At 41.4% G+C, this 23312-nt stretch overlaps 1 protein-coding gene across 3 annotated transcripts in view; it reads left to right on the top strand.

Moving 5' to 3' along the window:
* Positions 1-23312, top strand: part of LOC113028019 (SRC kinase signaling inhibitor 1) — a 140941-nt gene that overhangs the window by 59107 nt on the left and 58522 nt on the right. For 2 of the 3 annotated variants that reach the window (XM_080305290.1, XM_080305292.1), the window contains exon 3: positions 15488-15514. In XM_080305290.1, coding sequence (XP_080161416.1) covers positions 15488-15514 — 27 coding nt within the window. Of the gene's footprint in view, positions 1-5272; positions 5712-15487; positions 15515-23312 lie in introns of those variants that run through there. The other variant, XM_080305293.1, reaches the window with a different exon arrangement.

The following is a 23312-nucleotide window of genomic DNA, read 5'->3' as shown; positions in this document are numbered from 1 at the left end:
TCATTTGATACCTGTGACAGATGGTCTGCTGCAGCTCTTCTCTGTTCGGCTTTAGGGAATAACATTCAGCCATAGGGGCTTATTTTCAGTCTTTCTCAGAAGGAGATGATGTCATATCTAAAATGCGGGGCTGGAGCAAACAGCACCTGCCGGGGCTACAAAAATAAAGAAAAACCGCCGTTCCTCTAATGGCCACTTGAGTCTGGTTTCAAAAACGAGTCAATCCCGACAGACTTAAAATGTTAAAATGTACAACTTTACAGTGTGTCATGTCACGTTGCTATGTCCATTTTTCATAGTCTGTAGGGTCATTTGTGTCATTTGTGTCATGAATAGATTCATTTATCAGTTTTCTGATTTTTACCCCTGGTGGCTGGAACATGTACACTATCTATAGAGACCAAACATACTTTTAGGGATGTAAAGTTGAAAATTTTAACTTGGGGTTTATTTTGGTTTTCCAGAAAACCTCTGCTGGCCATTAGAGGAACTACAGTTTATTTCACTTCCATCTTGACTTTTTTTGCATTTATCTTTATTAGCACCCAAGGTTTCTCTAAGTTATAAAAGCAATAGATCCAATAAATTTAGTCCTTTGTCAGGACACATCGTCATGTAAACTTTAAAAAGATCCTTCTGTACTCAATCCTGGTGCCAACCAGTGTGATGCTGTACCTTATTAGTGAAGGAAGAAGCCTGAATGACTAATACAAATGGTCAGCTGAGCTGACCTGGATCTGTTGCCTGAGAGAAAGTCAGAGGGACTAAAATGTCTCTGGGTTTCATGAGAGGCTTTTCCAGGGTCACAGAACTGGACTTGGCCTAACTTTGGTTTTCTGTGCAGGAGAAATGAGGGCAAATCCAGGTAGGGTGCAAGCATGCCATCCAACTCACTGCAAGCCGAGTCGCTCTGACCGGCTGTTGTTTAAAGAAAGCTCCAACATATAAAGGAGGGCCAGAATCCAAAGTGCTTGTTGAACCCCCAAGTTAAGGTCAGGCTGTCCTCATTCTTATGGGGAAAAAATGTGCAGATTTGTCAAAGGCTCTAGTGTGTCCTAGTTATACAGAAGACATTCCTGCACCGAGTTCTGGAATTACTGAGATAGTGCTGTCAGTTTCAACACATTATTTTTCTGCAGCAAACGGGTGCATTTTACCCCAAACAGGATTATTATATAGGCCAAAGTCTGCATTTGGAGCTTTGCAGGCTGGTGGTGACATCAGTTGCAGGTTTGTCTGTTAGGTTCCCATCCCATCAGAACATTTACTTTCCACGTTGTTTGGCATTTCTTTCACTTGCCAATTTTAGTTTTTCTTTCACTTCTTTTTAGTGCTTTAGAGACTAAAACTCGGTTAGAATTGGAAAAACATTGTGGTTTTTATAAAAACCTTCAGGAGAGAAATGAAAGAAAAGACAAAAATCCCTTCACAACAATATCCCTCCTTATTAATAAATGATGGTTTGGGAATGACGATCCCACCTACCAACACTATAACCCAGTTTGTGAATGAGCCACGCCGGCGGTTGTAACAAAACAGCAAAGACCAACCTGGTTGTTGACCATCAAACATCTTTACATAGGCTTCCTTTGTCTCTGAACTTGGACTGTTATCGCTCTGCATCCAGTGTTCCCATTGGATGAAGGCACTTGGTATATAACAGCGTGATGAAAGCTGGATCTGACCATAAAACATCCTCATCTGATTACAAAAAAATGGCTAACAACTTGATATTCACAAGTTGTTGGACAATAAGCGCCGCCTGCTTTAGTGTTTTATTCAAGAAGATATGAAAGTAGTGATTGAGCCCATAAACAAAAGTGTTTCCTGAGGTCAAAGATTCATAGTTTTCCCATAGACTTCTATAAAGTCTGATCACTTTTTGCAACCGGACCGATAACCGCCCTGCTAGCCATGAGAAAGAATGTGTTATTAAGGTAATTCTGGATGGGCTTGACTTTTGAGACTCAGAAGCAATGTTCCCTCTAATTTTTCACGTGTCTGAGCGAACACACAAACTCCCTGAGCGTCCCTTGGACCACTGTGAGCAACAGCAGACGTGTGCACTGTGGTCACGCCAGCATCCAATCCATCCAAGATACATGGTTTATTAAAATAATCAAATTACAGCATTTACATTTATTTTTTAATTAACTGCTTTAGCCCACTTACAAAGAAAATGTAAAAAAAAACTTGTTCATGACCTGTGTAGCATGTTAACACCATTGGAAGTAAAAATAACTTGAACTCCAATTTTGAAAACACAACTTTCTTTTTTTTTTATTTATTTATTTTTTATAAAGCTCTGACTTGTATTATGAGTCTGTGGTCTGGGAGAGAGTCTGTAACCCTGCAAAATACAGTATATATTGACCAATGTTGGGCAATTAATTATATAGTTACTTCTTCAAAAAAGTAACTGAGTTATGCAAACAACATTTTTTGCAGCTGTTTACCTAAAAATGCAGCCAAGGCGTTTTTTAATAAACATTTCAAACTATTTACAGAACAATCAGCTGTTCTGCATCAAATTATTTGTGCCACTCCTAAAAATAATTTCTGTCCACTATGAGATGAAGGACAACAACAGCCTGATACCTGCAGGCCTGACAGCAGCAGATGTATCACTGCTGTAACACCTGTAACACTCAGCAGTCACCTCATGGTGTCTAACAGTTTGGTCAGGACTGGACTGGGACAAAAAATCGGCCCGGCCCCCCAGGTATTATAGGAAAAGCCATAAAGCCTTTGAATGAAAACAGACACTGTTGTGACAGTGATGTACAGTCTTGTTGGTATATGTATGATTTCTATACATTTTACATCAGATAAAAACTTTGGTTGTAAGCTTCAGATAATTATTTAATAAAAGTGAGACATTTTAAATGAGAATAAGAAAGAAAACTATTTCCTTGTGCCCCCCTTTTCCCTGTTTCCCTACCTGCCCCCCTGGCAGCACTTTGCTAGATCCGCCCCTGCACAGTTACCAGCTGTCAGCTACATAAAAAAAAGGATCCTGGTGTTATTTGTCTCTCAGAAACAGTTCATAACTCCCCTTCAACTCATTTATGTCACCTAAAAGGTAAACCTGTTTCTCCATCACCTGTTCAGCTCTGATGATTCAGTAAGGACATCTCCTGGTTTCATCTTCATGTTTCCCTCTCACCACATATCCAAACCGACATCATGACCAGCAGCTTTTACAGCTGTGGCTCCAGCAAACATCAGCTGATACTAGAAATTAATATTAAATAAATTCTAACAACAGTTGATTAAGCTTAAACGTGCTGCTGTTGTTTAGCGCCACATCCACCGTTTCCTCTTTCTGGCGCAAAGTGGGATAAACAAACAAGAGAGGAAAGCCGATCAGCTGATCATTAATCAGTTTCATGATTGAAGTAGCAACAGGAGAGGGAGGAGGAGAGAATGAGAGGAGAAGAGGCAGCTGCAGCGTAACAACAGAATAAATCCAGCTTTGTGTCTTTTTCCATTCTAGCTGAAGTTCGGGACAAACTGTTCCTTTTCACCTCAACACGAAACGCGTAATATTTTCTCTGAATACGAGATGATTCCGTCTTTTTACGGGATGGTTGGCAACTCTACTAACTAACCTTATGAATAAAATAAAGTTCACTATCAGTAACATAGCACCCACCCAGCTGTATAGAAACTCTGTCATGCTAGCTAGTACGCAGTACGAAAAAGTCAGCACAATGAAAATAAACCTAAACTTGGTTTATATCTGACCCAGATAGACTGCAGTCATAACTTCTTACCTGAAGTTCAGTTCACCTGACGCTCGGACCAGCGGCTGCCTCGGGTCTCTCCTCCTGCCTCCCCTTTCTCTCATCCTGCTGGCCTCCACCACTTGCCAGTGTTACTGAATCTGAGGAAGCACTGCCACCACCAAACAACTGAGTTATTTTTACACTCCGACCAGCATCTGGCCAATCCACCACCTTTAATTGTTTATATCGTTACAAAGAAAAAAAAGTCACCGGGCCACCGAGCAAATGCCCAATATGCCCGATGGCCAATCCAGCTATGGTCGTGCTATCAGGTAACCCTTCGCGTACCAACTGTGGCACGCGTGCCGAGGGTTGCCGACCCCTAGTATATACGAATGTGAATCGCATTATTGGCTGGACTATGGGGTAAGGTGGCATTGTTCTAATCTCATACGGGAGCAGCCAGTCACTGACTAACACTGCAAAACAGAATTGTTAAAGTTTTAATTTTAATTTCAATTCAGGTTAGATTTTTTTTTGTGCGCAACACAGATTTTCTGTGCGCAGAGACAGTGCCAGCAGTGCGCAATTGTGCACACGCGCAGCTTAGAGGGAACATTGCTCAGAAGCATGCCCTTGTTTTATCTACAGTCTGTGGTTTACTGTAACTTCAGAGTCAGCGTCTGACCATTTTCCAAACCAAGTAAGCTGGGTTGTTTTCAGATGTTTGAATTGTTTTCAAATGCTCCGTATTTTCCTTCTCCTCAGTTGATTGTTGCGTTGAGAATACCCCTTCAGTCTTATATCTTCCAAAAAGAACCAGTCTGCATACTGTATCATAATATTAGTGTGGAACGGGTTATTTAGTATTCGTATGTACATCCATCCATCTGATCGCGTGGGCAGCAGTTTAAGCAGAGACAGCCACGCCTCCCTCTCCCCACCCACCACTTCTAGCTGTCCTGGGACACTGAGGCATTCCCAGGGCAACAAACTCAATCTCTCCAGCCTGTCCTGTGTCTGCTCCTGGTTCTCTTGCCAGATGGGTATGCCCAAAGCACCTCACCTATAAGAACGTGTCCTCTGTGCCCCTCCCAAATGCCCAAGCCTATCTCTTAGCCCAGGCACATTTATGTATTATCACCTAAAGCAAAGAATTGCTGAAAATATCACAAATACTTTCAGATGTATTCTAGTCCCGACCTCATGAACTTTGTCTGTTGAGCAATGAGCAGCTGTGCTATTAATGTCTCCTACAGTCTGTGGCGTCATCCCTGTTTACAGCAGAGGAGTCCTTCCTCCTCTTTGCTCTGTGGCGGGCGGCTAATGCACAGACTGATTGATTACCTGTCCTGATTCCAGCTCTGTATTTAACACAGGCTGAAACTGATCTTCTCACATCACCCCCCTCCATGTGCTGCGTTTATTTACCCAGACCACACCTTCTTTCTACTGATGAAACAGGGTGGACCGAGGGAGAGGGAGAGAGAGATGGAGAAACAGGTGGAGTCTGCTGTCGTCATGGCAACCCACCGTTTCCCCATATAAGGCAACTGAGTGATATCATATGGTTGGCAATGCCTGGGCTTTGGAAGGAGGCACACGCTGTACTGAGTGAGAGGCGGCAGCAGCGGGAGAGAGAAGGAGCGACAAGGAGGGAGGGGTCGTTTTATCGTCTCTGTCCGGGATGGAGGGGGGCGAGATAGAGTGACAAACACAAGAGGACAGAGAGAGAGAGAGAGAGGAGGAAGAGGAGGGTGAGGAGGAGGAGGAGGAGGGGTAGGAAGACGTGCTAACTGCCTCTTAGGCGCTACTACGGGCACCGGCGAGGGGGGACTCTGGCGGATTCTCGGGGCAAGGGAAAGACACACACACCAACACACACACACACGGAGAAGCCGCAGTGGAGAAAAAATGGAGAGGGGGGAGGAGGAAGAGGGAGGCGTGTGGAGCGGGAGGATGCGCCGTCATTAAGTAGAAACGGTAACTCACTCTTTTTCCTGTGTGGTGCTGCCATGACTGTGACGCTTGGAAGGTGATGGAGAGGAGGGTGGTGGAGTAAAAGTAAAGGTGTGTGTGTGTGTGTGTGCTCCTCATGTATGTGGATGCAAAGCCAGGTAGAGCTGATGAGTGCACACACCTCTTGTGTTTGTGTTTGTGTGTGTGTGTGTGTGTGTGTGTGTGTGTGTGTGTGTGTGTGTGTGTGTGTGTGTGTGTGTTTTTAGAGGGGAGGGTCCAGTTGTTGTCATGTAGTCAGGTGAGGGTCAGGTGTGTCCGAGGTGCCGCAGTGATGCATGTGTGGACGCGTGTGAGGCTGGGAGTGCACATGTGTTGATGTGTTTGGGCTTGGAGAAGGAAACAGAGTGATGTGAGGGAGGGAGGCGGGGGTGACGGGGGCACAAAGATGGCTAGTTGGCATGCAGGTCAGGCGTGCACGTCTCTCTCTGCTCATCCCTCTCTTTCCTTTCTACGAGTCCTGCCTGTCTCAGCGTGTATGTGCGTCTTGGGATTTCAGCTCAAGTGACTGAGAAATATTGCAGGCAGTAATCACCGAGTCACAGTGCATAGGGGGCCTGTTTGCGTTAGATGAGACAGGTTTTATGTTCCAAAAAATGTCCGCTTGTTGGTGCATTAAATTATCTGTGGAGTGACTTGGCGGTGGATTCCTTTTCTTTTCTTTTCGCCACTCCAATTTAAGGCGAATAGACGTGGCGAGCAGGTGATTACCCAGCACACAGCTCGGTGCGAATGGGAACGTGTCAGAGATTAGAACACAATGGGTGCTTGACTTTGCAATTATCAGATGTTTGTTGCTGTTGCTGTAATTCACACGAGAACCTGGGAGAAGGACGGTGACATTAACGCCTATTTTCCTCCTGCTGACGTGTAATTATGAAGCCGGCGCGCAAAAGTGCCTCCGAGCTGAAAATGTGAAGCCAGCTGGAGGTTAGAGGTTGTAAGCTCTACATATAGAGAAATAATCCTTGACAGGATTAAGTTTCTTTGGAGAGAAATAGTCAGAAAGTGAAATTGGGATACATGAATTTTATTTTGATGCCAACCTTTTGATGACGAGAGGGTAAATTCAGGCAGGATGGCGATTAAACCAGAGTTTTTCCTACAGACTCTTCCTGCCGCTTGCATTGTAATGAAAGTTTTTACTTACTGGGGTTTAAATTACTCGAGCATAGCAGACATTTCTGCGTATCAAATAATCAGAAAATGAATAACTTTTATTATCAAATAAAGAAACCACACTCGCTGGAGTTTTTAGGAGAAAAATATGCATACTAAATGTGCTTATGTGTGCAGCTACCCCCCCATAAGCCCATTCTCAGCCAGGAAAACCCCTGTGTATGAGATATATTGCAATATTTTATATGAAAGCAACATGTGGGAGCAATAAAATCTGTACTGATTACATTTAAAAGCAGTTTCACACAACAGAGCAAGTGTTGAAGAGGATAAAGCTTTAGCCATCCTTATTTTCTTCATTTTTATGGGCTAAATTTCAAATAAGCCAGTATTTAAACACACATTTAATCACATATTCTACCTGTCATATGATCAATGCTAAACTTGAATGAAAATGGAAAAGGAGGAAGTTAAAAGCTCCCTCTGAGATTTCTTCATTTGATGAAGTTGTAATATTTGAAGATGTGTTATGGTCAGTATTGATATAAAGGTTTCTTCCTTCCATATTATACTGGAATATTGATTTCTATCCAGTATTCTATATAATTAAGCTGAAATCTCCTACATTTTGAATATCAGACCTGTAAGTCACTGAATGGTGATTTAATGGCCACAAAGACTGTTTGGGAAGAAGATTCAAGGGTAACACATGAGGCTGATGATGGGAACAGGCTTTATTGAGTCATCAGTGATATGAGGTGATGATGATGTTCTTTAGTTATACCAACATAGCTGCTCATTGGCTCATGGGAAACGCCGGCAATACAATAGGACTCATTTCTAGCAGATGAGGGGAAATGCAATCCAAATAAATCCAACACCCTGATTACGGCTGGATGGGGAGAATGTAGGACGGCTCTTTGCGATGGGAACAAAACTGTTCAAACCTCTATTGTAAGTCTTTATGAACAAAAAGCAGCGCTGCTTCTTGAACTCAGCACGATGTCTAAATAGAAAGACGAGTAGGTTCAAAATTCTTCCCTTGATTTCTGCACGTTGAACCAATAAAAACACGAGCTGTCGGGCGTTTTTTTTTATACCATTAAGCATCGTACAACTTCAATCAGAGCACAGCAGAGGAGAAACGATGTTGCCTCTGTAGTTTGTTGGAGTATATAGTCAGTATTACACACATGGCTCTTTTATGCTCCATGTTTTTGAAAATTGCAAACGACTGCCTTCTTCCCGATGACGTCGTGTGCGTTGTGTAAGACGCCCTGCGTGCTTCGCTGGGGAGGAGTGAGCAGTTTACCAGATCGCTCAGGCACGATGTTATGACTCTAATATGTCACAGTGACCTTTAACAAATAAGGCCAGGAGATTAATCAAATTTGACTTTCAGTTCTGGTTTCTGGCTTCAACTGGTTATAAAATCCAAATAATTGTGATTAAAGACTTCAACTGCAAAACTAACTGTAGGTAAACCTGTGGAAGGGTTAATAAGAGTTGCATTTGTCTCCTGGTCACTTGGGGCCTTTCACCTAATTTGAAAACTGACAGCCAAATCACCGCTTTCTATTGGCTTCCCTTTGCCTCCATCAGTATGACATCATTTGACAGAGATGGCCACCTTCGCCAGAAAGGCTTTATGGTTAAAAAACAGGTGCTAGTCTTTGCTTTTTTGCTCCCTATCAGAGTACTCTGTGTCCCCAACAGAGCTTCTTTTATCCATTTACTCTCCAAACGAATTTTATTTAAAATGATAAAATGCTTGTGCGTCTGTCTCTTGGATCCTTCTGATCATATAGATAAGATAAAAAAGCAGAAGAGAAAGCAAAAAAACGAATACATTTGGATTAAAAATGTGGTTGTGTGAGTGTTAAATGTTTGATTGGAAGTGTCTGAGTTAGGCTGAGGCACACTGAGGCTGGGTGGCATGAGATCAGGTACAGCATGATGGCTCTGTTTTGGTCACCAGGCTTGGAGAGCGGCCTGGAAGCCTCACACTGCTCAGAAATCTGGGTCACGACAGCCCACAGGCCTGTTGAGGTCTTTGTTTCCTCTGCCCTGCTTCCTTCACTCCATATTTAAAAACAGCGAGATGAATTTTGCAAAGTTTAAACTTGAGTTTCCAGGAGAGACAAGAGAAAATACTGGGGATCTATACAGCTCCCAGAACAGCTGCTCAAACAAGAATTAAGTTCCACCTACACCTTCATTTTAATTATTAAGGGAATTTGTTATTTCAAAGCTCTCACCGCGTTTTAATGAAGTTTAGATGCACCGACAGAAAGAAACCCACCTGTGCTTTATTAAAAACACCCCAAACTGCAAGTAGGTATTCAAATTAAAAGCCCTGAAAGCACATTTTCTCAATCAGCTTCTGACTGGGAACGAAGCGCTCCAGAGTGAACAGTTTCTGCTTTTTACATGACAGATTTTCTATATTTCTGTTTTGTTTTTGCTCCGCTCGTCTCACTGGTGTTCAGTGTGAAAAGGTGCTTCCACGTATGTCCACCCACCAGTCAGTATTTTTGGCAGCTTTTTAAACAGAAATGCCAAATGACAGTTGTGTGCTTGTTTTTGAGAGTGGAAGTCTCAGCAAACTAGAGGTCATTGTGTTTGAGGCTGAGACACCTCTGAGCATGTTCACATTCCCACTCATGAGTAGTCATTGTGGAAAAATGTTCTCATAAACATATCTGCTGTGGCAGGTACCAGCACAAAGGTCATATTTGGTATTTTGTAAAGTCTTTATACGTGGCAGGTTTGGGGATGAGTGCGATCCAGTCACAGACTGTATGAAAAAGATGGTTTTGCAGATTTTCACCACCGTATAAGACTTGTAATTCTGCCTCAGGGTCACGGGGGGTCTGGAGCCTAAGCCTGATGCCGGGCTACACCCTGGATAGATCACCAGCAGGGTCAACCGAGAGAATTCAATTCATTTGGATGCAATTCAGTTTTACTTTCAGTGCCAAACCACTACAACGGTCAACTCAAGGCTGTTTATACAATACAGTAATAAAGAGAAACCCAAAACAAACAAATAATCAAGTGAGCAAGCACTTGGTGACAGTTGGAAAGAAAAACCTCGTTTTAACAGGAAGATCCTGGCTCAGGGAGGGGCAGCCAGTTGGGGACTAATCACCAATCACCTTTTTGTGTGGAGTTCGTGGCTTCCTTCCACAGTCCGAAGACATACAGGTGGGGTTAGCTTAACCAATCATTCTAAATAGTTGTCTATGCCTTTTTTTTTTGCCTCTCATTGTGTCTAATAAGCACCAATACTGGATTTTCTTTTATGTTTCTTTGTCCATTCATTTCTGGAGGCAAACAGTGATGTAAAAAAAAAAAGCTCCCCTTAGTTGTCTTAAACCTAAAGTAATGAGTCTGTAGGGAGTAGAAGTAAAACGTTCTCAGAAAAGCAGATACTCAAGTAAAGTACAAATTCCTGGAAAAATGAAGTATTTGTTAGGGTCCACCTCTGCTGGAAAGCTGTAGTTTTTTTTTCTAGTTACCTGTAACTGGTTAACTGGTTTTCTAGGGTTTCCATCTCCCTGCTCCCTCCCATCCTGCTGTTTCTCTCATATAACTGCTTTACTTCAGTTATGATTGATTGGACTGAACGTTTGTTTAATTTCACCCAAGTTGACAGATCTTCTATGAAACAGTCTGCACACTAAATCTGTAGTGTGGCTTTTTTACAGTCTTCCTTACTTCACCCCAAACCAGACACTGCAGATGGCCCCGCCCCTCACTGAGCCTGGTTCTACCAGAGGTTTCTTCCTGTTAAATAGGAGTTTTTCTTTCCCACTGTCACCAAGTGTTAGCTTATATGGGGCCATGTGGTTATTGAGGTTTATACTCCATTATTGTAAGTTCTTTAGCTTAGAATATGATTTCAAGGAGCAACATGGCAGCTCATAACAACAAGCTAATTACTGCATAGACACTCCAGCTAAATGCTGAATGAAGCAGTTGCTCTCTGAGCTGTTGTTTTCACCATTTCAGGTGTCCTTATGACAAAGATGCATTGAAGAGTGAGAATAAATAGCGGCAATTCGAGCCACATGTGTGATTTTTTTTTCTTTCTAGAATTGTACAATGGGTAGCTCAGTGCAGTTGGAAAGATAATTATTGATTTCATCTTCTGGAATCAACGCTTTTTAATTCTCTCAGTTCGTTATTTAGATACTGGAAAATATCAACATTCTTCAAGTCCTCCGCTTAAATGTTTGTTGTTGCTGCTTCAGTGATCTATGAGGGATCTGCTGCTTGGTGCTTCTGGTCCAAATGCAATTATGGGAATGACTTTATTTTACTTCATTTGACAGAAAGCTATTCCACCGTGATTTTTGACCATTAGATAAACAAATGTCTCTGTAAGTGAATGAAGTCCTGATTAACAGCATTGGTTAGAATCATTTCTACAGTTTTAGTTTGAAAATTAAACAAAAAAAGGAAAATTCAGGTGGAAAAAAACATGAATTGGAATAAAAAAAATAACTGGAGAAAACTGAAATAACTTTAATGTAATGTAATATGCTTTGTTCATATTGTTTAACATACTGTCATTAAAAATGTCTTAAATGTTAACTTTTTTAAACATTTTAAGTATTTGAAGTACAAACAAACAAAAATAAACTCGAAATAAACATTCAAAACCAATGAAAACGACAAAACTACGACGACACAACAAAAGTTTCTCTTTGTAGGGGTACCCCATATTAACCACATACGAGAGTGTTTCTATTTTAAAATATCACCAAACTGCTCATTAAAAGACAAAGACAGATGACTTTTAACCAGGAGAGCTGAGTGCACGATGCACGGGGGACTGTTGAGTCATTGCTGCTCGCATGTTTGGTTAAGCTTAGGCACTAAAATGTCTCAGATATGGAAGAGACTGTGATTTGGTTACAGACAGAACATTTCGTGATACCAAACACATGCTGGTTAGTAGCTGACAAGTTGACAACAGCAGCACATATTTTGCTGCTGAAGGCAAAAACAGCCTGTGGAGAATCAGCATCAAATACACACACAGTGACACGCTGCTAGACATTTTTATTGGGTTATTTTTCATCTACCCACAAGTTCAGTAGTCCGTGCAGTGACGACTTAACTGTTGTCTGTTTTTTTTCCTGCCAAATATTAAAACAATTGAAATAAAAGGTTCCTTGAAATAGAAAAAGAAGCTACGTGTCGAATAACAGACTTTTCATACACTGCAAAGGGGTCTTCAGAGTACCAGCATCCTTTATGTGTATTGTCTTTCTCACTATCATAAAGATTTGTATGAACATGCCTGACTTTAGTTCCCTCATTCAGCCAGCATCTACATATAAGTGAAAGTTGAGGAAAATAGTGGCCGGTGATTTCTCTCTTCGTTCAGGAAAGACTGGCTCTGATATCAGTCATCATCGAGCATAACATTTATTCAGGCAAAGGTGTAAAAGCTGTGGGCTTTACTTGAGTGGTTTCACCCTTTCTAGCAGATGTTGAACCTGCTGCAGGGATTTGAATTTCCCCTTCGGCTACAAGAGCAGATGATGAGATCTTCAGTCAGTGTTCGAGTCCATCCTGCAGGTTTTTAATGGGACCTGGTGTTTAAGTTCTTCCACATCAAAGTGAGAACATTTTGTGCGCAGCTGGTTTTGTGCACAATAGTGTTTGATCGCAATAGGTGAAACTGTTTTAAACTGTTTTAAAAAGTAAGACTTCGTAAATTAGCTCATGCGTCAGTTCAATAAGGAAGATCTGGATCCCTCATCTTCCTGTTTGCTCGGGTGTTCAGCTGCCAGTCTGTTCTTTACATCACTACCACTTTCCCACGCTGTCAAACTCAAAGCTGTCATCATTTCATTAATCCAGTCGTTTTCTTTCCTGCCTTCTTTTAGCCAGTCAGCCTCCAGTTTGCATCCTTTATTCTTTCCCTCGTAAAGACGAGGCCTGGCGATGTCCATGGTACCCTTAAGGACGAGTTTTGAAACTTCAGTATACATAAATAAGGACCTGGTTTGAGGACTATTAAAATAGTTTCCAAGGGTAGCTCCAAAGCTAGAGACCTAGACCCTATACTGCAGGTGCCCAGTCCTAAATCCTGTCACCACTGGGATTCCATTCTGCCACAATGGATCATTGGAGTCTAATTGCCAAATACATTCATTGATTTCTCTGTCTCAATAAATCATGTTCAGTTCTTCCAGATGAACTAACAATTGCTAGTTTGCTGAAATCATTAAGTAAATGAGGAGATTGATGATGCTACTGAAGGGTTCCCTATAAACATCAAAAATAGGATTGATGTAAGGGATTGGACAGTCTGCCTGTAAGATCACTAATAACCCAAACAGTTACCACCATGGACTTCTTAAGGTGGAGCAGTTCACCCTTTTATAATGCGTACTGTGCTTCTCAAACATAACAACAATACAGCTGCTGCTGAGAGATGGAAAAGCACTCTGGGAAGTTTATTTCTCACTTCCAGTTTGGATAAAAAAGAAGGTAGACTGTCGGAGAGCGTTATTCACATACAGTAATGAGTGATTTAGCCGGCTGTAATTAGTGACCATAGAGAGATGGATGTCTGCTAAATGGCTAAAACAGTATTAAATTATGGTGTCATAGCACAGACGTCTTTCATAGACTAACCCATTCGTTTGGACGAGAAAATCCAGTGTCTCTGAAAACTGCTAAACTACACACACGTTAATCTAGGCAGATTAAATTTATTGCACATCTAATAATATTGGAGACAATGCTTTAACATAAGAATTCCTTTGCTTTGCAGGCAAGTAACGCTAAGTTATCCGCTAATCCTAGCTTGTTTGGGCTGCATTCATAAAGTTGAATGAGAGGAACGCAGAGATGCAGATACCTGCTAATTAGTGCTAAATAATCAACTGTTGCACACATTTCTTGGACAGTCTATTCTTTGATGGCTGTTTTAATCAACAATACTATTGAATATTCACTGGGAAGTATTAGACTGTACTTAAACTATCCTCAAATGTCCAGCACGTCTGTCTCCAGTGGATCTAATTTTTCATCTTTTGAACTTTTTGACAACTATCATCTTTTGATTTGCATATTTTTCCCTTTTTTGGAGGAACGTGTCATCTCAAAGACAGATGACGTTTACTGATCTGATGCCTGGTTGTTAATGAGTTCTTCTTCCATTACTGCCACCTTCTAGCTGTAGGAGCAACTTACATCCCCCTTGTACTGAAAAACCAAAGAAAAATATATATATTCAAGAGAAAACATAGTTGGTTAAACTTCAGTATTTTCTAACTAACTTAAAGGAAATGTAAACATTTGAAAATCATGGTTCTTCCCATCTGTACCTCAAGTTATTTTTCAGATAAACAAATAATCAATAACATGCACACGTGTATTTTTCAGCAGGTACTGTATTTAACCTGCACGGTTGCCTTAACAGTCTCCTGCAGGGCGTGAGAGGTGTTGTCCAAAATGGACATTATCTTGGCCAACAGATTTCTGGAACACTGTAAGCATGTCAAAGGAGCTTGCAAAGAAAAGCGTCTGGACTTCTTTAAGTTAACTTCTTTAACTCTGTAAGCATGTTTACTCGGGAGTTTATGAGTATTGACTTGCTTTTGGACTTAATTTTTGACTCTTCACATTTTCGTATTTCATTTTAATTTCCCAGCTCGGTGTCTTTATGCTTTACCACCTTGTTGGTTTTGTCTTTTTCATAGAGATTATTAGCAATACCAAATCAAATCAAACATCAGTGCAGAAAGGTGGCAGAAATTTGCCCTGACTGGGTCATTCAAATACTTTTGAAGGGTCACACAGGGTCGTACTATGGAACGTATCAATTCATGGGCTCTGACTGAAGGTGACGGATCAGTGCATAAACGCTCTCAGTGTCTGCATCTTCAGGAATCAGAGTAATGCTGACCTGAGCACTGGCTTCCTTCCAGATCAAGTAAAAATGGCAGCTTGTTAATCCAGTGTCTGTGCATTGCTTTAATCCCGGTCCTGGGTACACGCCAGCAAACTCTGCAAGTGAGCCTGTGGGGCTGGTTTTAGGAGCTGCCTGGCCCTGCATCATTAGTATGTGTGAAGTCACTGTAAACATTTGATTAATTGCTGAGAAGCAATTACAAGCAATTAAAGTCCTATTATGATGGCAGTGAAGGACAACGCAAGTTAATCTGGCTATCATCACGATAATTAGCTCATCATTTCCTCACCAGGCCTAATGTACAGAAAATAATAAATAAAAAGGGCAATTTTTGGTTTTCTTGCTTAAGCTTTGCTACAATGTGTGGTCATTTTAAGCAAAGTGGCCTTTGTGTTTTGGGGCATATCATTCTCGCTGTGTAAAAACGACGTACCATTAAACCTCTCAAACTTCATTAGGCACACTTTGCGGTATCACTTGCAAATCTTCGCATGGCGACTGAGTGACAAAGCATTTTCTCTCTCTGTTCTGGTTCTAACCAGTCGGTTTTGTGCTTTGAGCATTTCTAGTGTGGCATTTGCAGAACAAAAAGTCTCACACTCAGTCGTTCTTTTTCTCCCTCTTTCACCCTCCCTGCCCCTCTTCTGTCTCCTTTACTCTTTGTTTTTCTTTCCTCCCCCTCTAGCAACAACCAAACTACTGGAGCTTCAAGGTCAGTGCCAATATTGTGTTTGTGTTTCAGCGTAAATCTGTGCCTCTGTGTGGATTCGTCTCTTAATAGGATAACTCCATTGTGTCTTTGCATGCCTGCTTCTCCACTGCATTAGCGCTGGTCACACGTTGGCACTCACTTCTGCATTTAACTCTTTTAACACTCTTGTGCTGCATGCTGCGACATTTCTCCCTCAGAGTGTTCACATAAGAAAGAAAAAATCCCTGCATGAATCAAATAAGTGCTTTGGTTCACTTTAAACTATGCAAGTAAGATTTCTGATATGCAATTATTGAACACAATATGCCTGTTTCATCAAATATGAGGCAAGAAAAGGTCCAGTTCAGCCTGAGAGCTGCTGGCTGGAGTTTAACTTACTGCTGCTGCTCGCTAAAATTTCCCTATAAAAAGGCACTGTACCAAGCTTGTTATTGGCTGTCTCCAGACCTGCAGATCCCTGCCTACAACTCCCATGTTGTCTGTAATTCAAATTAAGCCTGGTGTTGGTCTCTGATGGTAAAACTAAATCAATGAGAGTTTAGTAGGCAGGATGTGCAGTGGGATTGTCATTAGTGACAGAAATATGGATCAGATTGATTCTGTTCTGCAGGTTGTGCAGATGAATTATTCACCTGTTTGATTGCTGTGATAAATATTTGTTACTTGCATCATAACTAAAGCTAAGATTCCCACAGATTGAGATTTGATGTATGATATGCAAATATGTGCACGCATGTGTGGGGCTAGTTTTGCTGTGCACAGGGTTTTTATCAGCAGTCTTTAGATATATTACCTCTCTGAGTTTCTTCTGTGCAGGTAATGTAAGTGCCACGCACTTTGTGACAATCAATATTTGAGCAACAGAATTAGCTGTTGCTCCATCAAGTTTTATTATCTTGTGAAAGAACTTTATTGCCAACATTTTGGACCTCATCTGTTGAAGGTAGTCTAATTCGCCAAAGCAGAGCGAGGGCTATGATAAGCAGCTGCAAGATGGTGAAGTATAGGGAGTAACTAATTCAGGACCGCCACAATAGCAATGTGGCCATCGGGGAGGTTGGTAGACAATACAACAGCAGTCCCCAACCTTTTTTGCGCCACAGACCGGTTTATGTCCGACAATATTTTCACGGACCGGCCTTTAAGGCGTCACCGATAAATACAACAAAATAAAACCAGTACCAAAACATAGAAGATTTATTCATAACACACAGGAAAAGTCCCAGGGAAACCGAGTTAACGATAAAAACCGTTAAAAACCGATTCACACCCAAGCCTCAGCTCTTGTGGACCGGTACCAAACAACTCACGCACCAGCCGGGGGGGGACAGCTGCGATACAAGACAGCTGGTTTGCAACCGAAGACCAAAAGGGTTGTTTTTTTAGTAACATAGATAACTTCATCCATTCTCTGAGATAGATAAAGAAGATCTAAGTCTATAAATAGGGGTATCCCACCGAAGTAAAGTCTGTGTAGGAAACATCGTGAAGTGCGATCGTGGCTCAAGAGTTGGGAGTTCGCCTTGTAATTGGAAGGTTGCCGGTTTGAGCCCCGGCTCAGACAGTCTCTGTTGTTGTGTCCTTGGGCAAGACACTTGACCTGTTGCCTACTGGTGGTGGTCAGAGGGCCCGGTGGCGCCAGTGTCCGGCAGCCTCACCTCTGTCAGTGCGCCCCAGGGTGGCTGTGGCTACAATGTAGCTGCCATCACCAGTGTGTGAATGGGTGGATGACTGCATGTGGAAAGTGCTTTGGGGTCCTTAGGGACTAGAAATTGCGCTATACAAATACAGGCCATTTAAATGAAGTGTCAGATCGGTCCGATTTTCAGCCTAAGCCTGACAGGTTGTTGACAGACACAAAATTCCTGGATTCAGACTCTGAATCTTAACGACTCTGATGATATTTGCACAGATGCACGTGCACCTGTAGGCAGGGCACAAGGTTTTTAGCACCAGAAGCTTTCTGGTTTTCATTTCCAGTCCGCTTTGTTGTCAGACTTCTTTTGACCATTTGTGTTTGAGCAGCCTCAAAGGTTAACCAGCAATCTTAAAATGTATCTGCATTCATAAACGATGCTTTTATGGTTTTGGCCCGTGTAAATTTTTTGCTTTTTTTAAATTTGTGGTTAAACTCCTTTATTTGAAAAATAGTCTCATTGAAGCTTTTATGACTACAGTGATGTCTGTGTACTGATAGTGTTTTGGTTGTACTGTGGGCCAGCTGCTTGTAGATACTGCAGAGACATAATGTCTTTCCTTATCTGGACAGTTGGAACAGGGTCATGAAACTGCATGATCACAGCTGCTGCAAAATGTCTCTCCCATTCTCCTTGGTATCGAGACAGTTCCCACAATAATGTTTGCTTCAATTCATCTGCATCTCCTCAACAATTATTTCTGCACGAGGTTAATCCTGGTCTCATTGTAAATTCCATAACAACCTTGATACCTGCGGGCTATCCCAGAAGCCCTGAAAAATTTGCCTTTTAGGCTTAAGCAGTCTGAAAGGCGTAGTATCCTCCATCAGTAGAGAACCCACTGATCTGGGAACCATGCATCTATGTTTTAATTTCTCTGTTTGGTCATTGTTTCTGGTCCAGCAAAGAAGTGCATAAACATAGAGTGTTTTGAAATATACTGTAAAAAGATGCAGACTTTGGCTACCATATTTGCTTCAACAGTTCATGTATTCAGATTACATACTCAGTAAGAAAAATGGTGCATTCCATCCATCAGTCCTGTCACCACAAATACACCATTAATCCTCTTACGTTTCCTTTAATACAACCAAGAGGCCAATTTAACATTTTGAGTCTAATTTCTTAACATCTAGCGCACAGATTGTCTTTAAATTTCCAGCACGTTTTCATTTCCCTTTTTATCAACTTTCAGCAGAGTTTGGTGCCTTTAAAGGCTATGTGTACTTTCTGTGCAGGCATAGGCTGTGAAGGATATAAGACTACCTCTTGGAAGTGTGAACTTTACATTTGGCGTTCTCTGTAGCGGTGAGAAAGGGATGAATGTGACCTAAAGCTGGAGCATATTACCTTCTCATGCATGGATGGATGGATGGATTCAAAAGAGTGATTCGGACCTCAAGCGAGCAGCAGAATCATTTTCTCGTAGAAGTCTTTACACTCACGGGGTCGCCCTCTGGTGGCCCTTAGAAAGAATGAAGGTGTAGCTCTTTACACCTTGAAACCTTGCATCAGAAGGTAGTGAGGGTGGTCTCCAGCTGTGCAGTTACCCTTGGAAATACAATGGAAACTATTCTAACCTATTAACCAATTAAAAGGTAAGAAAACTACAGGTGCAGACGAGGTCATCAGATGTCGTCTTTATGGGGGAAACAGTTAAGGGCTTCAGAGCCCATGTTCGTATTTCCCTGTGATGGGCTACCCTGGCTTTTACCCAGTAACATCTGGGATAGGCTCCAGCCCTCCCAGGACCTTGAACTGATTAAGCAGTTCAAAATACAGTTTGATGACTGCATTCATCTTTTAAATACAGTTTATACACAATTCAGGAACCTTATATAAGTGTAGTTAGTAAACCTTAGTAAACCTTTAGGTGTCATTATCAGGCATCCACTCCCTTAAACGTATTTATAAGACATTTTTAATCAGGTTATTTCAGTTCAAGGTGCTTTAAGAATGATTCCCATGAAGAATAAATGTAAAACAAAAGAAAAATTCTAGTTTAAAGTAGCATATAATATTTTATTTAACATGCAGCAACTGAAGTAAATAAAATAAGATAAATAAAAAGAAAAAAAGAATAAAAAAAGATTAGCTAAATGGAAGCCGTGAAGTCATTAATCATGCCCTTTTATTCTTTGTGGTTTTATTGAATGCAATCTGGACTCAGTTACACACTTAGTGACAGAAAATATTAGAGATAGGATTAGTTGACATGTAGCAAAAATCCAGAGCCAAATTTAAACCCACGCTATCACAAACACGCGGTCTGCTATCCAAGATTTTGAAAACACTCAGAGACCCCTGAGTGCGCCCTTATTGAATCCAGCCATCGGAATGAAACCTTGTTTCCGGCTGGAGTCGGAAATTTCACCAAGCGCTGGCGAGGCTGCAATGCAAATAGCATGACATGAAAGGATTAATTTGAAAACAGGCCCATTAGTGGTCATCACTCACTGCCAGCTTCAGCGGCTGTGGAGCTACCAGCTGGTTTCAAACCGAGGAACTTGCTCCCACTCTGTGAAAAATTATATAAAGTGACAGAGCGAGTTTACATCCAGCATCTGCAGACAGCGTTTGTGCCTTCAGCTGTGTTAGCACAGGCACGTTTGAAGAATGTCACTTAAGTTCAAGTGTCAGCTAAATAATAAGAAAACGGATCATTCAGGGCGAGCTGGAGTGTGGGCAGACTCCAGGTTTGTTGTGCGTCTGTTGTTGTGTGCAGTCTAATCATAGATTGTTGCCACTGTGACATCACCCATTGGTTCTGAAGCCTCGGCGTTACCATTTTGGCCCCTGCTATGTTGTTGTTTTAGAGCTAGTAGCAACCATATACAAGTTATTAGCTGAGCTTGGTTAGCAAGGTGCATAGCTGTAGAGCACAGGTATCTAATTATTGCTAAATACAGACTGATTGGACAGTCTTTACCACACAGAAAGCCGTATTATTTGTCACACAATCCAAATAAAATGTTCCAAATGGCACCAGCAGCACAAAAACCTGTTGGGAAATCTAGTTCTGTGTCTCGAATTAGTGGACATGAGGCAAATCTTTAACTTTTAAGACTTAAAAATACAAAAATGGGTTCATTATAAAAATCCTCATACACCATACAGATGGTCATATGTAAAACTATCCATAGAGGCTAAAGCTGCTTTTGGTCCCAGGCTGTGAACATATTTATTTCTGCTGAAAAGTTGGACATTTTAACATGTGAAGTATTTGGACGGACTTGGTTTTGGAGTCAACCTCATGTGGCCGTTAGAAGAACTGCAGGTCCACTTTGGTTTTTATTTTTTAGCCCTGGAGGTTGATGACTGGGTGTAATAAGTATCACATTTCCTGCAAATATGTCCAGAGGATCAGCAATTAAAACAAAAGTCACAATAATTAATGAGCTGATCTTACTAAATGAATTTCAGGTGATTTAAATTGAGCTGGAGGCAGCTGCTACAGGCGGCAGATGTTCTGTGTGAACACTCCTGCTCCTGTTTCTGGCCCCAGACAATAACTTACTCTGATGTTTGAAGTTTCCTTTAGCTTTGAATTTATAATTTTGGGTATTTTTATGTTTCATTCTTCACCTCATGCACATTTCTGTACCTATTTTGTGCATTTTGCTGTGTGTGTTTCTGTGTGTTACTAGTCTGTGCAGCCACCAGTTGTACATCTGCGTGTGCTGGCCAGGACACTCTTGCAAAAGAGATTTTTAATCTCGAGAGTCATAAAGGTTTAATAAATAAAAAAATGAATAGCGATAAATAGATTCCGCTGAGGATTTATGTGCCTCAGTTCTTCTGAGATATTAAACTTTAATAGCAAACAAAGAAAGTGTCTCCTATGAAATTAGTTTGGAATTGGGATGCTGTTTATGAAAAGAAAGAGTGCTTTTGGCCCCACAACAAACCATTTTAACCTTTAGTATATAGATGTGGATTCAAGTTCTTCAGCTCACATAATCATATCAACACTATTAATGACTAGATAAACTGAAAGTAGATGAGAAAACAAAGCAGTTTTTTCAGACTTGACAGTTGGAAAATAGAAAAATGCTCAAAGTTAAGTTGTTTTGTGGAAGAAGAATCAAATTTCTTTACATCTCGGCCATGTAAGGATCAACATGGGACTAAAATGCATTATTAGTTCCACATCAGGCTTGAATAAATTATGCATATTGAACGGACCCATGTGACCCTTACTTTCATTGAGCTTGTGTTGTGCATGTGCTAACCTAAGCACTTACTGCAGCTTACATCATCTTAACCATAAAATTACTTGATAATCTGAAAGGCATCCTTGCATACCTACTGCTGATGCAGCAAATCTGAACTCTGCTCAAGGATTTTCTGTAATGGAACAATGAGAACACTGCTGCTTTTTGAATTAAATGGGATGTGAAATGTCAAAGGATAAGGTTGAAGGGATAAAACCAAAACTAATAATGAACTTGTGTGTCTGCATGTGTGTGTGTGTGTGTGTCTCGTTCCTCTCTGCAGTGGAGCTCCACCGCTGTCCAAAACAGCTGTCCTCTTTACCATGAACACAGCAAACTGTAGTTTATATATAGCACCTGCACAACATTACACAAATATTGTTGTCAATACAGCAGTAAGGATGCTCTGAATTAAAGTTTCTGGCCCTGGAGCAACCTTAAAAACAAAAATCAAGGTCAGTGAAATTTTATACCTTCATTTGTAGAGAAGTTAAAGGTTGTGCTGCTAGTAAGTCCAACTCATTCACACCAGGTAGCAGTTTGCAACATGACAGAGCTGACCACGACGGCTAATATGTTCATACCCTCCCCTATGGCCACAAAATGTAGGTGTGACTGCAGGGCAGACCCAGAGTGGACTTGCGAGGTTATCTCTAAGGTGGCTTTGGAAAAACTCAGCATTCCCTGGAAGAGCTGGAGGCAGTGGCTGAGGAGAGGGAGATCTGAGAAGCTGTGCTAAGATTCCTGCCTGTAGGACCAGGACTCAGAGACCCTGCAGGATGGAGCTGATAAACTATCTTTGCTCTGTCCAGCAAAGCACCTAACCCATAAATAACCCCCAAGAAAAACACTGTGCAAGTGCAAACAGTTACTTCACTGCTTCTCTTTGCATTCACTGAACAAAGATGACACGTAGAGAGGTGTGCCTGCAGCAGGACTGCAAGACCTCACACTTCCAGGCTGTATAATGAGTCTTTGTCCAAAAAATATCTTGACTTTTTTTTTCTGAAGTCCCTACTTTTACAATTACCTAAAAACGCTGTATAGCACTACTTGTTGGTAGAGAGGAGCATTCATGGTTCCATCAGTTACAGCAAGTCGTGCAGGTCCTGACTGTAGGACAGCAGCCCCAACATCATGTTTAACTGTTGCGGTGATGTTTTTTATTAAATGTTGTTAGTTTTAGTCCAGATGGAACTCAAAAGTTGAACCTTTTAGAAGATTTGTCTCTTTTCAGTCCACAGAATATTTTTCCCCCCAATTTTTTTTTCTTTGGCAAAAGTTGAGCTGTTGTTGTTTTTCATCAGTCTCTTTCTTATGGTTGGATCATGAACTCTGACCTTAACTGAGGCAAGTGAGGACTGCAGTTCTTATTCTGGGTTCTTCTGCTGGGTGATGCGTTGATGTGCTCTTGGAGTAATTTTGGTAGACAGGCCACTCCTGGGAAGGTTCACCTTTTTTCCAAGCTTTCTTGGAATTAGCCACCTTAAATAGCTATTTTGCTAACTACATTAAGGGCCATGCCTGCATGCCTGTCTGAGGTTGCCTTTCTCTATGACCATAATGTTCTCTAAGACAGCTGTTTGTACATCAAAGTACAAGCAGAAATTTCAAGCCATCAGCCTGTATATCATCATACACTTTGCCAGTTTTCCTTCTCGTCCCATTTGTACTCACCACTCAGTTAGCATACATCTTGCCTGGACCTTGTCAGACGATTTAACATAGCCTACCAAACATATTGTTGCTTTTGGTTCAGTGAGGACTCTTTCAAAGGAGGTCAAACTTCTCTAAGAACTATGGCTCTATAGCTTACCTGGCACTATGTTAGCATTCACAGCATGTCTTTATCCCGTCTTCCTTCTCTCACCCCAACTGGTCGCAGCA

Source organism: Astatotilapia calliptera, chromosome 8 (genome assembly GCF_964374335.1).
Source record: "Astatotilapia calliptera chromosome 8, fAstCal68.1, whole genome shotgun sequence".
Classification (NCBI taxonomy): domain Eukaryota; kingdom Metazoa; phylum Chordata; class Actinopteri; order Cichliformes; family Cichlidae; genus Astatotilapia; species Astatotilapia calliptera.
The sequence above is the reverse complement of the archived record's forward strand: the minus strand, read 5'-3'. Positions and strand labels throughout refer to the sequence as shown.